The sequence below is a fragment of the Glossina fuscipes genome, unplaced genomic scaffold (genome assembly GCF_014805625.2).
Source record: "Glossina fuscipes isolate IAEA_lab_2018 unplaced genomic scaffold, Yale_Gfus_2 112, whole genome shotgun sequence".
NCBI lineage: Eukaryota > Metazoa > Arthropoda > Insecta > Diptera > Glossinidae > Glossina > Glossina fuscipes.
This window is the reverse complement of record NW_023998455.1, coordinates 9,213,578-9,226,753: the sequence shown is the minus strand read 5'-3', so window position 1 is coordinate 9,226,753 and position 13,176 is coordinate 9,213,578. Positions and strand designations below refer to the sequence as shown.

At 33.7% G+C, this 13,176-nt stretch overlaps 2 protein-coding genes across 3 annotated transcripts; both read right to left on the bottom strand.

Annotated features, from left to right (window-relative positions):
- Window positions 1-1,293: 1,293 nt before the first annotated feature.
- On the bottom strand, window positions 1,294-7,311 carry LOC119639368 (V-type proton ATPase 116 kDa subunit a1). The gene is made up of 6 exons (XM_038036692.1): window positions 7,170-7,311; window positions 4,931-5,069; window positions 2,971-4,860; window positions 1,863-2,091; window positions 1,627-1,798; window positions 1,294-1,562 (listed from the first exon to the last, which is right to left on the bottom strand). Exons 2-6 carry the CDS (start codon window positions 5,045-5,047, stop codon window positions 1,469-1,471), a joined length of 2,502 nt encoding a protein of 833 aa, XP_037892620.1. The 5' UTR covers window positions 5,048-5,069; window positions 7,170-7,311; the 3' UTR covers window positions 1,294-1,468.
- Window positions 7,312-8,342: 1,031 nt separating this feature from the next.
- On the bottom strand, window positions 8,343-12,814 carry LOC119639550 (CUE domain-containing protein 2-A). Of its 2 annotated transcripts, XM_038036993.1 has the most exons (5): window positions 12,647-12,814; window positions 11,986-12,327; window positions 11,695-11,926; window positions 10,873-11,039; window positions 8,343-10,808 (listed from the first exon to the last, which is right to left on the bottom strand). In XM_038036993.1, exons 2-5 carry the CDS (start codon window positions 12,297-12,299, stop codon window positions 10,622-10,624), a joined length of 900 nt encoding a protein of 299 aa, XP_037892921.1. In that variant the 5' UTR covers window positions 12,300-12,327; window positions 12,647-12,814; the 3' UTR covers window positions 8,343-10,621. The 2 variants fall into 2 exon arrangements, with proteins under 2 accessions (XP_037892921.1, XP_037892922.1); XM_038036994.1 differs by lacking the exon at window positions 12,647-12,814 and having other exon boundaries at window positions 11,986-12,578.
- Between the last annotated feature and the right edge of the window lie 362 nt (window positions 12,815-13,176).

Here is a 13,176-nt window from a genome sequence, read left to right as displayed (position 1 = left end):
AATTATCAAATTTTTGTCTTCTATTTCAGAATAAAAAACGATCCGCCCGCTCATTGCCTCATATAGATGAAGATTCGCTATACGCCAAACGTAAGATTGCATTTACCTTTTCTTATTGTTATGTATAAAGCATTCATTTGCTTTTATTTTATTTCAGATTAAAATAACAAGCACGCGCCTGCACCATGGCACTATGGCTCCAGCGGAATACGACACTTCCATAGATCAACGGTAAATTCGTGGTCATCTTTGTTTATAAAATTTATCAATCGCAATATTTTTTTTTGCAGATATCAACAAACCGGCGACACACCAGCGTCACCAATTTATTTAAATTATAAATAATTATGTTTTTATGTATTATGTACGTATATTATGTATTAACGGGACTTGGATTTATTTGTTATTATTATAGATATTATAGAGATATCCATAAATATATTATAGTTTTAAGATACGTTTATAATGGTGTAGGCCTACAGGGGAGTCACCCATTTAAAATAATTGGCAACGCGCCGATCACGGTACCTGAAGAGTGGCATGGAGAACCGTGCCAGGAATCCGATATAATGTAGTGTAATACTTATAAGTAGAAGCTACCGGTTATGCTGATACCAGTTGGGATTTCGTAAAACTTCTTTCTCTTCAACAATTTAACTTATTAAATACTTTACATTATTTATTGACACAAGGAAAGTTGACTTACAAAATTGGACAACTACATTATATGATGACGCCAGGCGGTAAATATCTTTTTTATTCTCAAAATGTTTTTATCGTTTTCCAGGCAAAATTATTAGGGCCTTATCTCCAAATTTGCGTCCCGTTCTGCTGGTGTGAGAAATTTGTGTCCGATTCTGTTAAAATTTCAATAAATTTGCGTCCTGTTCTTTTAGTGTGAGAAGTGTGCGTCCAATTCTGAGAGTGTGAAAAGAAATTGCATGAAGAACTTTTCCAGAAAGCCGAGAAAATATCTTAATCGCAAATAAAATTAATTGAAACATTTATTAACACTCAACATATTTAGATGGTTTTTCATTTTTTTTTCGTACACTTTAAATTGGCATTGCATCGGCTCAAAAATTCAATAAATAGCATTTTTGTTCACTGCGGTCATTCAATTGAATTTCGCTTACGCACCCCTCGTGACATCTAATGACGTAATAGCTACACAGTTACTTTTACTTATTTTTATACACTGTTCAAAAATTATACCTTAATTCAATTCATTGTAAAGGATCACGTACGTATTATTAGTTGAAATAGTTATCAGGAATGAAAGAAAAATAGCTGTGCTTTGTCTGTAAACACTTTAGCTAATTAGTTTATTAGAAGCTTTTCTAAAACATATGAACGTGCAACAGCATAAAACTTTTTAATAGAAACAAACAAGAAAAATAAAAATTGTAAAATATTTGCTTCAAATGTAAGCATCGTACGTCTGATAATATATTTATATTTATTATATTTATTCTTCATCTTCACTATCCAAAATCGCTTTGAAGCTGAAAGGTTGGAAAGGATAACCCAGACCTTCATAAAACTTGCTCATGAATTCAACCCTAAGAGAAAACAAAGCAAAACTAACATAAAACAAAAACAATGCAGAATTCTTTAAGTACTTACCAGTGAAGACGTAAGGTATGCAAAAATGCCGACAGACCTTCCATCATGACCAAAATTGCCAAAGTAAATAGACACCAAGCGCCGAAAATTATGTACAAGCCAATAGCGCCTGAGTAACTATGCGTCTTTAAACCTAGCGACAAAACCATGTTCCACAAGACTTCTGACAATTCTGAAGTGTTAATATCAATCTTAATAAATAATAACTTTGCATATACAAAAATTTCTGCACTTACGGGCATGAGCCAAGGACAACGCCCACAAACGCAAATAAGACGCTGTATGAGAAATAGTACTTAGCACATATTCAATTGTGTGTATAGCCTGATGAATATAAATTTCACTCATGGGCTCCTCGTCGTGGCTCCCATGGCCTCCAGTTTCCCGAGTATCGGCCCCTGTAGGAATGGGTGTCTCGCCTTCACCCAGTTCCATATTATTAGTTAATCCGCCATTGTTGTTCGACTGAAAATTATATCAAGTATAATTTTAATATTAATAAAACCGAATCAATACGCCTTCAGCGTATTAAACAGTTGAATGCTGCTTTAGTGTTTTTAATTCCTAAAAAGTTTTTGTAAGATATCTCCTTATTTCTGCCCTAATTTAAACCGAGATTGTTGGCAAGCCAAAAATTTGAAAATAGAGAAATGCCACTCACTTCTATTTCGGTTCGACGCAATTACCACGGATTACTTTCTATACATTCCACAAGTGGTTCTCTCTGAAACAATGTTACTTATATTAATCTTAGAGCCGATAGCCTGTGTTGCTAGTGCTCAATGTCTTTTTTTTAGTCTAAGAATTCATTTCATTAGTCTAAAATTAAAATAATAATAATAATAATAATATATTAATCTTTCTCTTATAAATAATGCAACATTTTCAAAAAAAAAGAAACGACTGTTGATAAATTGAGCTTAATTAGAAAATATCTTGGTTTTCTTTTTTTAATAATTTAGCGTGCATAATAAATAAACACTTTTTAGCTAAAAAAAAAAAATATATATGTAAATGGTTTGCCAAACTTTGATTTTCTTTCTTTTCACATGTTAATCGAAATGGATTCCACAAATTGAGAATGAGAAGTTTTTTTTAATTTATTTAAAAATTAAATCGAATCAATTGTGATTTGTTTAGGTTTTAAAGTTTTTCTTTTTTTTTTACGTTGAACGTACGAAAAGACTAGACAAGACAGACCGACAGACAAGCTTGGACGGATTCAGTATGCTTTCGGTGACTATCTCAAGTCCAATAAGAACAACTGCGATTACATTGCAGCTATTAAGTTTCCTACCGAAGAAAAAAGTATTTTATAAAAATCTTTTCCAAGATTATACTTACGTGCTCATTATTTTTACGCGTAAACTTAATGTACAACGGCTTGCCTAATAACATCCAAGGTATGCAAATAAGTGCAATGAAAACAAAAACACTCTCGAGAGAACTCTGTGCGTCGAACATATACTCCTTACAACCGTCTTGTGGTTCAGTATTTTTAAATAACATCATGTTAATGAACATAATAAGGACAGACGGCGCACAGCCTGGTGTGTGTGGCTGAAAGTCAGTTTTAGCAGTGTACTTAACCCATTTAAAGAACATCATAAACACCATATAGCCAAATAATAAAAGTAGGAAAAGAATCTGTGGCAGGAATTCTAAGAAGATGCTGGAATACCGTTTGAAATGTACGAAATTGATGACTGACATGCAAACACCGAACACCATGTGAATAACACCGGTAATTATTGACAGTTTCATTTTATATGTATTAAGGAAAATGATTTTATTATCTGCCATCTGCCATATCGGATCCATACCAATTGGGTATATGCCTTCAACATGATACTGTGGATTTAACTGAAGTTCTGGATTTTCGAGAACAGTGGATGTATTGAATTTAATGCTCCAGGTAGAACCGAATATATTCATAGATTTGGAAAAGACATCATTATAGACGAAACCAGTGTAGCAGGAGAATAGGCCCATAAGTAGTATAATGTAACGTCCTCCAAAGAAAATGCTCCATATCTCGCCGCCCCTTAGGCGGCTTAACGATTTTTCATACATACACATCCAAGCACCGAAAAGTGTCAATATAAACCCGTGACCTAGATCGCCAAACATAACAGCAAACAGAAAGGGGAAGGTTATGCAAGTGTATAAAGCCGGATTCACTTCCCGATACGAAGCTATACCATAAGCGTCAATTAAATTTTGAAAACCACGGGTAAATTTATTAGTTCGATTAAAAGTAGGTGGTTGTTCGTTAGTTTCAATAACGTTTAAGAATGAGGGAATCGTACTTCCCACTGCAGCCGATCCGTCTGACAAAGCTTTCTGAACGACCGGAAGATCTTTGGATGGTACCCAGCATTCGCCAATCAAACACTTTTTGGTAACATCCATATTGAATAGGTTTAAAGTGTGATAGATAGCTTTCATTTTTTTTATCATTATAGACCATGAGGGTAAATTTTTGGAAACGGTAGCCAAAACGCGACTACGATGATCTTCTGTCTGACTGAGCACCATCTTTAAGTCCTCTAAACGAGTGCACACCCCCTTAACCATTTCTTCACGCTCCGTATGTGAACTCGGGCATGGATACATAGAAGCATGAAAACCAGTGCACACTTTTTTGATGCGATTTTTTAATTGTTCACCTTGGAAAAATGCTACAAACACCGTCTTGTAAATTGGATGACCAGTAGTGGGATCGTTCAAAGGTTCATCCAAATCGGATCGTCTAAGGAATACGTTACCACGTGATATGCGCCATAACATACGCTCGAATGAGAACACGCGCTCCCGCTTAATAACGCCAGCTACAAATCCTAATCGTCCGCGGTTCTGTGCATTTGATTCATCGGGCATGCCGGTAATCCCACGATTGCTGCTATCCAGGTTGAGCACTTCCTGATCGGAGAAAAAACCTTGTGTATTCTCTAAAACCTTTCGCAATTCAGTTAATTCCAGAAAATTTGACTTTAAATTGACTTCATTCTGAGCCAACTCAAGAATCTCATTTTCTGTTTTCTCCAAATGCGCTTCTAGATCGATTATTTCTCTAGGATTAGGAGCTCGGGGAATGTCATCAGTAATTCCAGGCAAAATGATTCCATCTTTCTTGATCTCAGTTTCAATATAACGAATCTTTCTTTGCAACTCATCGCATCGGCGGACTTCTGTTACGAATTTACGTTGAAAAGCGTTAACACCGCTGTTCAGCTACAAAAGAAATGAAATTTAAAAAAAAAACGGTTTACGTTTGCTTGGGAAATCTATCACACGCACGTACGTCACGAAATTGAACACATCCTGTTTCTCCCAGTTCAGAAACGGAGGAATAGGCTGCTTCCGGTTGTATAAACATTTGGCACAACGCTATCTCCTCACTGCGAAACATATCCCCCATGATGAAAAGTTTTCATATAATCCTACAAATATCATTTTACCATTTTTACTGGCCATTTTGAACAAAGTATTATAGTTGTTCAACTAAAAAACATTAATTATTTGAGTACATTTATTTATTGTAACACGTTGATTCTGTGATCCAACCTCTGCAGATTGCCGTCACTTTTCTTTATTTAAAGGAGGCACCTCAGTCTTCATGTCTATTGAAAGCAAGCATTTTTTAAATCGCGCAAGTTTTCTATTTTATTTGGAAAACCTTAAAATATATCGAAGACATTGCGTAAAGGACGCATATTGTTAACCTTAAGCAATAATTATGGGAACAGGATCAGAGCTATGAAGTTTGAAAGACTAGGCAAGAAGCAAACAATCGCAAGCCTGATTTCACTACCTCACGCCTATGACGACAGAAAAACTACAGTAGGTCAAATGCTTCCACACATGCGTCCACCCTAATAGGTAGTTTAAAACTTTCTAAATACAAAAACGAAATTTAATCTTAGAAACTTAATATTCTCTGCATTCTGGTAATTGACAACAAAATACAAATATGATGAAAATCGATATAAAAATTCGTGAAAAATTGTCCTTTATAGGGAAAGACGCTACAATCTGTGATATTTATGCTTAAAATGTGTGAAGAATTGTATTAGCGAAGTAGTGTAAAAGTTTTCCCAAGGCAAAAGGTTACTTTTTCCAGTATGACCAGACGCCTGAAAGATGTTACCTGCACAAAAGGTATGGGAGGAGGAAGTGATAAGAAAGAATAATGTTTACGCAGAGTTCACTTAAATATACGCGGGCATAAAGTATGTGGGAAAAGTTCTACAAGAAAGTTGTTCTACAGACTAGTAGCGCTGTTGACGAGTGGGCAATCCTGCCAATGGGTCATGCAGTGCACCGGCAGCTAAAGGACAAATGATTGAAAACCATCCATCCATGAGCTCTTGACCTCTCCACTGCAAGTGATCATGAACCTCTAACTATCGTCTGAAAGTCTCCTTAAATATGAGCGAAGTAAACATTACTTTCGTTCGTACATAAGCAGTGTAAACGATGCGAACATCGGCTGGGATGAAATATTTTTTGGACCTTTAGGTTCCTTTTAAGACATGTCTATTTGCTTTATAACTTATTCTTATAACATATTCCGGCGCAGATTAGGTTTTGAATTAAGATCAAGATTGCATTAATGTTCCGAAAAAATTTTCTTAAATTGAAAAAAACTTCCAATAGCCTTAACAAGTTACATACTTGCAAACGATGTTTGTTTTGCATATGTACCATTTTTCCTACAACTTTTTAAATTCTCTAATAAAAGCAAACACATGACTTAAAAAAAAATTTTTTTGTTTCATATCACATGATTTTCTCCAGATAAAAATTTAAGCATTACTCAAAATGCTACTGCGAAACTTTATAGAGAAATTAATGCCAAAGATAATAAATGCCTGCAGATAGACTACTCGTTTGCTGTGACTTGCTTCAAACGCGCACTTAAATTTTACTATTGAGTTTAAAAAATATATGTTGGCGAAGCGGAATGATCGATCGAGTGTTCTCTTTGCACTCGTTGTGCCTTGAACGTGTACTTGAAATAATTCACTCCCTTTGTTATAGCTGAGTGAACAATAACTCGACAATGAACTAACACGTTCACGCATATTTCTACTTTGCGTTGGATATCGATTCTACGTATAATGAGATCGAACATATTGTGGAAAAAGGGGAAGGAAATAACAACACACACAAAAAAAACACATACTCCACCCGTAATAACTGAAATGAATACGTACAGCATAATCAAAATACAAAGAATTATTCAAGGAAATATCAAGCAGTCTTACGTAGCCACTTGTTAGTTTTTAGCACAATTTAAATATTGTAGAGATAGCTCTAAAATCGTACATTGCATTTGCACGCTTCTCTGTTTCATTCAAATTATTTAAAAATCCTAAGTAGAATCTATCTTAGAACGGAGCACTTCACATATTAAACCTTGAAGATCGTTTCGAGCTTCGTTTTACGTAATGTTTCTCGTTCCTTATGCAATGAAAGATTTATTTTCAGCTTTGTTTACAAAAAATATCTTCCCTTTTTTTATATATTTAAGTGCTCACCGTTTACTCAGTTTATTAAAATGCACCTTACTACAGCAGTTGTTGCTTTTTATCAATATCAATATAAGCACAAACGTATATGTCTCCACTTTTAAGAATTTTCGTCTTGGCGTATGGATGGAATTCAACTGAATTCAACTGATTTTAGTAAATATCCATTTAATGGCAACAGGTCTTAATTTTTTTTTCTCTCTAGCAATTTTACATTCTCAACTCTTTTCTAAATATACTCGCCTGTATATTGCTGCAATAATCTTGCTCTTTTTGTTTGTATATGTGAGCGAGACACACATAAATGATCTTAAACCGATTTTATAGTATCGCAGAGCAAAATGTGTGAGTTGCATTATGAGAAGCCCGAATCCGTCAGTGATATCAAACATGCCAATAACTAGCAAGAACGTTGACAGTCATTAATTAAAAATCTTGGAAATGTAAGCAACTAGATCCCCCTGCTTCTTAAGTACTTTTTGATAGAGTTTAATTGATTCCTCGACTCGATAATGAAATCAATCAGCTTTTAAGGTAAAGTAGTGAGTCTAGAAATAGTTTCCTAATCTTTTTAAAGAGAAAAGCGCTTATTTCAAGAGGATGGTAAATATTGGTTCTCAGCTATTTTAAGGCGACGTAAGCATCCACTTCTTTGCGATCATCATTCGGTCAAGTAAATTGCAAGTCATTGATTGAAGCCAACGTTAATCAATATAGAGCAATGCCTGATGCAGATCGGAACGAGGCGCATTTCAGTTATATGAGGGCTTCTCTCGTTTTCATATCGCCTCCATTTTTCTCTCACCATAATTCAACAGCACTTTCTGTTTTAGCAGATTGTTTATTTATTGAATATATGTAATATCAGTTTGTTTCATTCTTCACTCTGCAATAAAATTCTCCAGTTGTAGCATGAGATAGCCTTTAGTATATAAAAAAATATCTGCATCGATGTTTTGTCTCATCGACTTTACATTAAATATTTCGTTTTTCACACAAACTGGAACATGTTCGTTCTTATAAATTCTTTTATTGCCTTTGTAATACTACGAAAAAGAATCAAATGAAAAGAATCCAATGTATTTATTTAGCTTTTCCTTTTTCCTTTCCTTTCGCGATCGGCCAACATAACTTCAATATTACTTTGAGAAGTAAAAAAGATTGTCAATAGTTGAAAAGAAATTTTAATGAGAACTGCTTAATGACTTTATTGAATGTGACAATACATAAATACTTCCGTGCTTTTCATATACATGCTTATTGTATAAAGTGTACCGGATGAATATTCTCATTAATAGAGGATACTTACTTAAAAGCTAAACGTAAACACCTATGCAAACATAAAAGTATGAAATCTACTTTCATAACTTTTCTTTGCTTTAATGATTAACTGGCTGATTTTATGTGATGTTTGTGCTATATTATGTAATTTCACTGGAAAGCAAGAACGTCTTATTTATATTACAATTTCGCATAAATGTTACAGACTTTTTTTCACTGTATAAAAGCACCATTGTCATTACGATTATATAACAAACTAAGCGCCTAAATTAAAAAAGAAAAAAGCTAAAAAAATCAGTTTTGAAATTTAAATCTTGATTCACAAGAGCATTTTTGTTTTTTATCACCAAATGCAGATTTGAGATTCCGCGGAAGTGCTACGATACACATTTGAAGATTGAAAACGAGAAGTTCTAGAGAATTTTTAATAATTAGGAATTGTAATTAAACAACGGGGCTTGTGCTGTATTTCGAAAGACACCTTTAAAGGATATAAGCCAACTTTAACAAAATGCGTTCGATTTCTGTCAAGAAAGGAAACAAACTGCAAGTTTCCGCAAGCGACCTTTAACACAATTTATTCCTTGAAAAATTCTTGAAATTTTTAAATGCAATTTACAGATATTTTGAATTTGAAAATTTGTTCGTTTGTCTCGAGAAATTTCTGAATTACAAAACAATTCCTTATTTGCAATAAACTGTCTTCTTTCTAAGCCCACCTAATGCCAAACAAAGAGGTAAGGAAGTAAAGCGATATATTAATATCACTAAACAATAATATGTTGTTTCTTCTAAGGGAATAAGAATTAGTTAGCTTTTCCCTTGCTTACAATATATATAACGCAAGTATACATAGAAATCGGAACAGATAATTGAAACATACTGACCGACTTGCTGGAGTAGTAAGATGATGGCATTACTTTTATTGTATACATATTCATCCGTCGTCTATGTTTTCGCTTTTTAAATTCATAAAGATTGGAATAAAAAATTAAAACTGATTGGCCTTAATTGACTATCACAGAGAATAAATCCATTTGCAAATATATTCAGAATAGCCGAAGTAATGATATTAGCTGGAAAATAGCTCCAACTATTACGGCTTGAAACGTAACCTTCACCTTCACCTTACAAAGCGTTATCAATTTTTTGACAAATTATTTATATGCAAACATCTAGCGCTAATAACTCAATTATTTCAAATCCATTTGAATTATTTTTAAAATAAATTCATCCCTTTTTTACAATCTGTAACTCATAATTTGTAGTAAACTACAAAATATTCCTGCAGTTGGATTGAATTCTATTTTACGTTGGTGAAAAGTGCCATCTGAAACCAACAACTTGTGACCTGCGGCTAATATATATTGAATTACGTCGAAACTTCGAGGCTTTGTAACATTCATTGCAAAATAAGATTTGTAAAAAATAATAAAATTGTTATTGTGCGCAAATAAAACAAAAAAGATCTATAAATTTTTATACATAAAAAACTAAATCTTGTCGTTTGAAAGATAATCCTAGAAACGTCTGTCGATACATTTCCATATAACATAAACAACAAAAACTTTGTTACTAAATTTTAATAAAAGCGACGAAGTCGCAATTAAAAGTAAAAAATTAAAAATTGGAACTGAATGGTAATGAATTAAAAATATTAACAATAATTTACAATTGATGGCGATGGATGCGGTCTCAGACCAAAAGAAATTTTCCAAAAGGTTTACCAACTTTAAAGGTAATTGTAATTGTAATGGTAGTGACTTTGGTGAAGGTTTCCCTAACGCTAACAAAGGTAATGACTTCATCTTTGCGGCAGCAGAGGCACTCTTGATGGCAAGCTCAGCCGTTAAGTTAGAAGAAAGTTTCTTCAAACATTTTCCTTGAATAGTACATGTGCCTCGTAATAAATCTTTATCACATTCAATAGGGTGCGAAATTGCAATAATTTTGAGGAGTTTACAAAAGGAGTGAGTGCGATTGCAAGAATGATCTACACAAAACATTAGGGTCGCTATAATACTTTTCTTATGTCCTACATGTACCGGAGTTTCTAAATCCTTTTCACTGTTCGCTTTCTCCGGTAGTAAATGTCGTAACAACACTTCTATCAACTGCTTAGCGCAATTGAGCTTCAGTTTTTTTATAAAATATTTAAAATAGATTTTCATCATCTTTAGTTACGGCTGAAGCGGCTTTTTTGGTTTTTTTAACTCAGCTTCCTCATCGCGTTTTACTTCTGTATATCGTTCGCCTTTAAGCGAAACAATTTTGTTATCTCGATAGCGTACTAATTTCTTAGGTTCCATTTTCGGTACAACCGGCTTGTACTCTCTATTACTAGCATCCTTGTCCACGTAAGAATATCTAAAAGTAAATTTCCAATGTTTTTAATTCTTTGATTTTCATACTAAGCAATTTTTAAATCTACCTGGCTATAATGCGGTTTTTGAGTTCAGTGTCATCCACAACCACATTTTTGCGAGTGCCCAAGCCATTATGCTTATCTGTTAAACTTTGACCAGTTTCTTGCCGATGCAATAATATTTGAGCAGCACTGTTAATGTCGCCCTTAGATATGGCAATGCAATGTTTCACCTTTAAAAATGATAAAACAGGTACAAATACAACGATAAACGATCATAAATTTATCCCACAAAACATTCCACAATTGAAAAATAGTATATATGAATAATGAATGCGATATTAATATATGATGGTATGTGGATTGATACTACAGTGGAGCGCTTATATGTGGACGAACCAAAACTGATTGTGCTCATTTTCATCAACCATTTCCACAACGTAATCCTAAAGACTTTTGAGTCAATGTACTAAATAACAATATATCTCAGATTTACGAAGTAAATCATGTTGCTTCATAACTTTACTTCTTCCATGTTTAAATATTTTTGTGTTGCGAAGTTGTTAGGATTAAGGATTATAAACTGGTTAAGAGTGGGGTTCATGCAATGCTCGCGAGTTCACTGTTGCATGCATTTTAACGAGCAAAAATATTTCTAATTGAAATTAATAAAGTGTTACGACCAAGACGATGAGTAGATATAAAAATAATAAAAAGATGTATTTAATAACGTGAGAAGTGAATACAGAAAGACTTATGTCGTACATTCCCTTGATTTTAGGGAAGAACCACCACAATTAAATGCACTTTGAAAAAAAAATATCATGTTCCCGCGAGCTGATTTCACTAATTACAAAATCTAAGGATAGTTGTGGAAAAATTACTCACTTCTACATAAGCACTGTCAGGAAACATTTCCTGCAATATTTCTGCCTCATTTAGGAAATAGTCGCAGGTAGATGAGCTGTCCGTTGAGCCTCCATCGCTAGTCTCAGATAAATGTTGGGAGCGTTTCTGACTACCGCTTGTCCTGTCTGAGTTAATTTCTTCCTTATCGGACGAAGAAGTATTGCGTGGACGCAATTTCGGTTCTGGTATTATGTCAGAGAGTGATAGCGAACTAAAATTTTAAAAAGCAGCCAATTATTTATAATTTTCTTTTTTTTACTTTTAACTCACTGCAAAGATAAGTTCGCTGGTTGGTGGTTATCTTCGTTTTTCTGAAGCTCAATTAATTCATTGGCCAACTTATAAATCCATTCGCATATAATACTTTGGTCAATAAAAGAGAATTCTGCAAAATAGGCACCCATCATTTCCACAAAACCATCCACATCAAAGCAGGGGTCCTGAGAAGCTTCTTCCAAAATGGAAATAATGTAAGATAATACAATATCATCAACGACGCTAAAATCAGCACCCGGAATATGCACGCCGACAAACTGTTCCAGGCTGCCTTTCACCAATTCATGTTGCTTTTGTAGGTTTGTCATTTTCTTTTAGTTTAATTGTAATTATTTACTGTATTTAAATCGAGGAAGTTTAAAAATATAGTTGTAATTTTTACTTCAAAATCAATAAAATAAGTTTTTACTGAAATCGAATTAGTTTAATTTATTGTTACAAAATGCGGAGAACGAGCCTTCCTTTCTACATTAGAATTGAAAAATTTTAACACTCAAGAAAGGACTTTCTTTCCTGCCCTGCCTTTTTAAATTTTTTCATATACTAGCAAACATATTTATGTATACGCAAATAGCCAAGACTAATCTTCACCACAGTATTGTAGTGTAATACTGCGTCAAATCCTCAACAATAAGTAATTGATTTAACTTATTACCTGTGCCTGTTGTAATTATATCAAACCACACGCTTGGATTAGTTACTTTTTCTTAACGGATTTAAATTCTCCTACTTTCAGAAAGTGTTAAATATTCCTCTTTGTTTTAACTCTTCGTCAAAAATCTTCAAAATTTGTGCTCTTTGTGCAAAACACTTGCAGTACCCACGAATATCATCTTTTAATAAGAACAGAGTTGTTGATTTTGCACAAAATACAACCAGGGTTTTCTCACCGATCGATTGCCGTCTTCTTTGACGCTTTTTACACCATACCACCAAACAAATCTACTCTTTTGACGTTTCTTGTTCATCAAACAATATTGACAATTAAATCGCGAGAATCAAATTTTTATTTGATAAAATGAAATTAAAGAAACCACGAGCGATAATTTCGTCGCGAAAAAACCGTAGGTGTTGAGCGAAGTTGAAAGAAATCTTTCTACTTTTGATGTTTCCTTCTGCAAACTTAAAAGATGAAAGAAACTTATGAAATGAAACCTAAAGTTTAATTTTCGTCGGTAGAATATT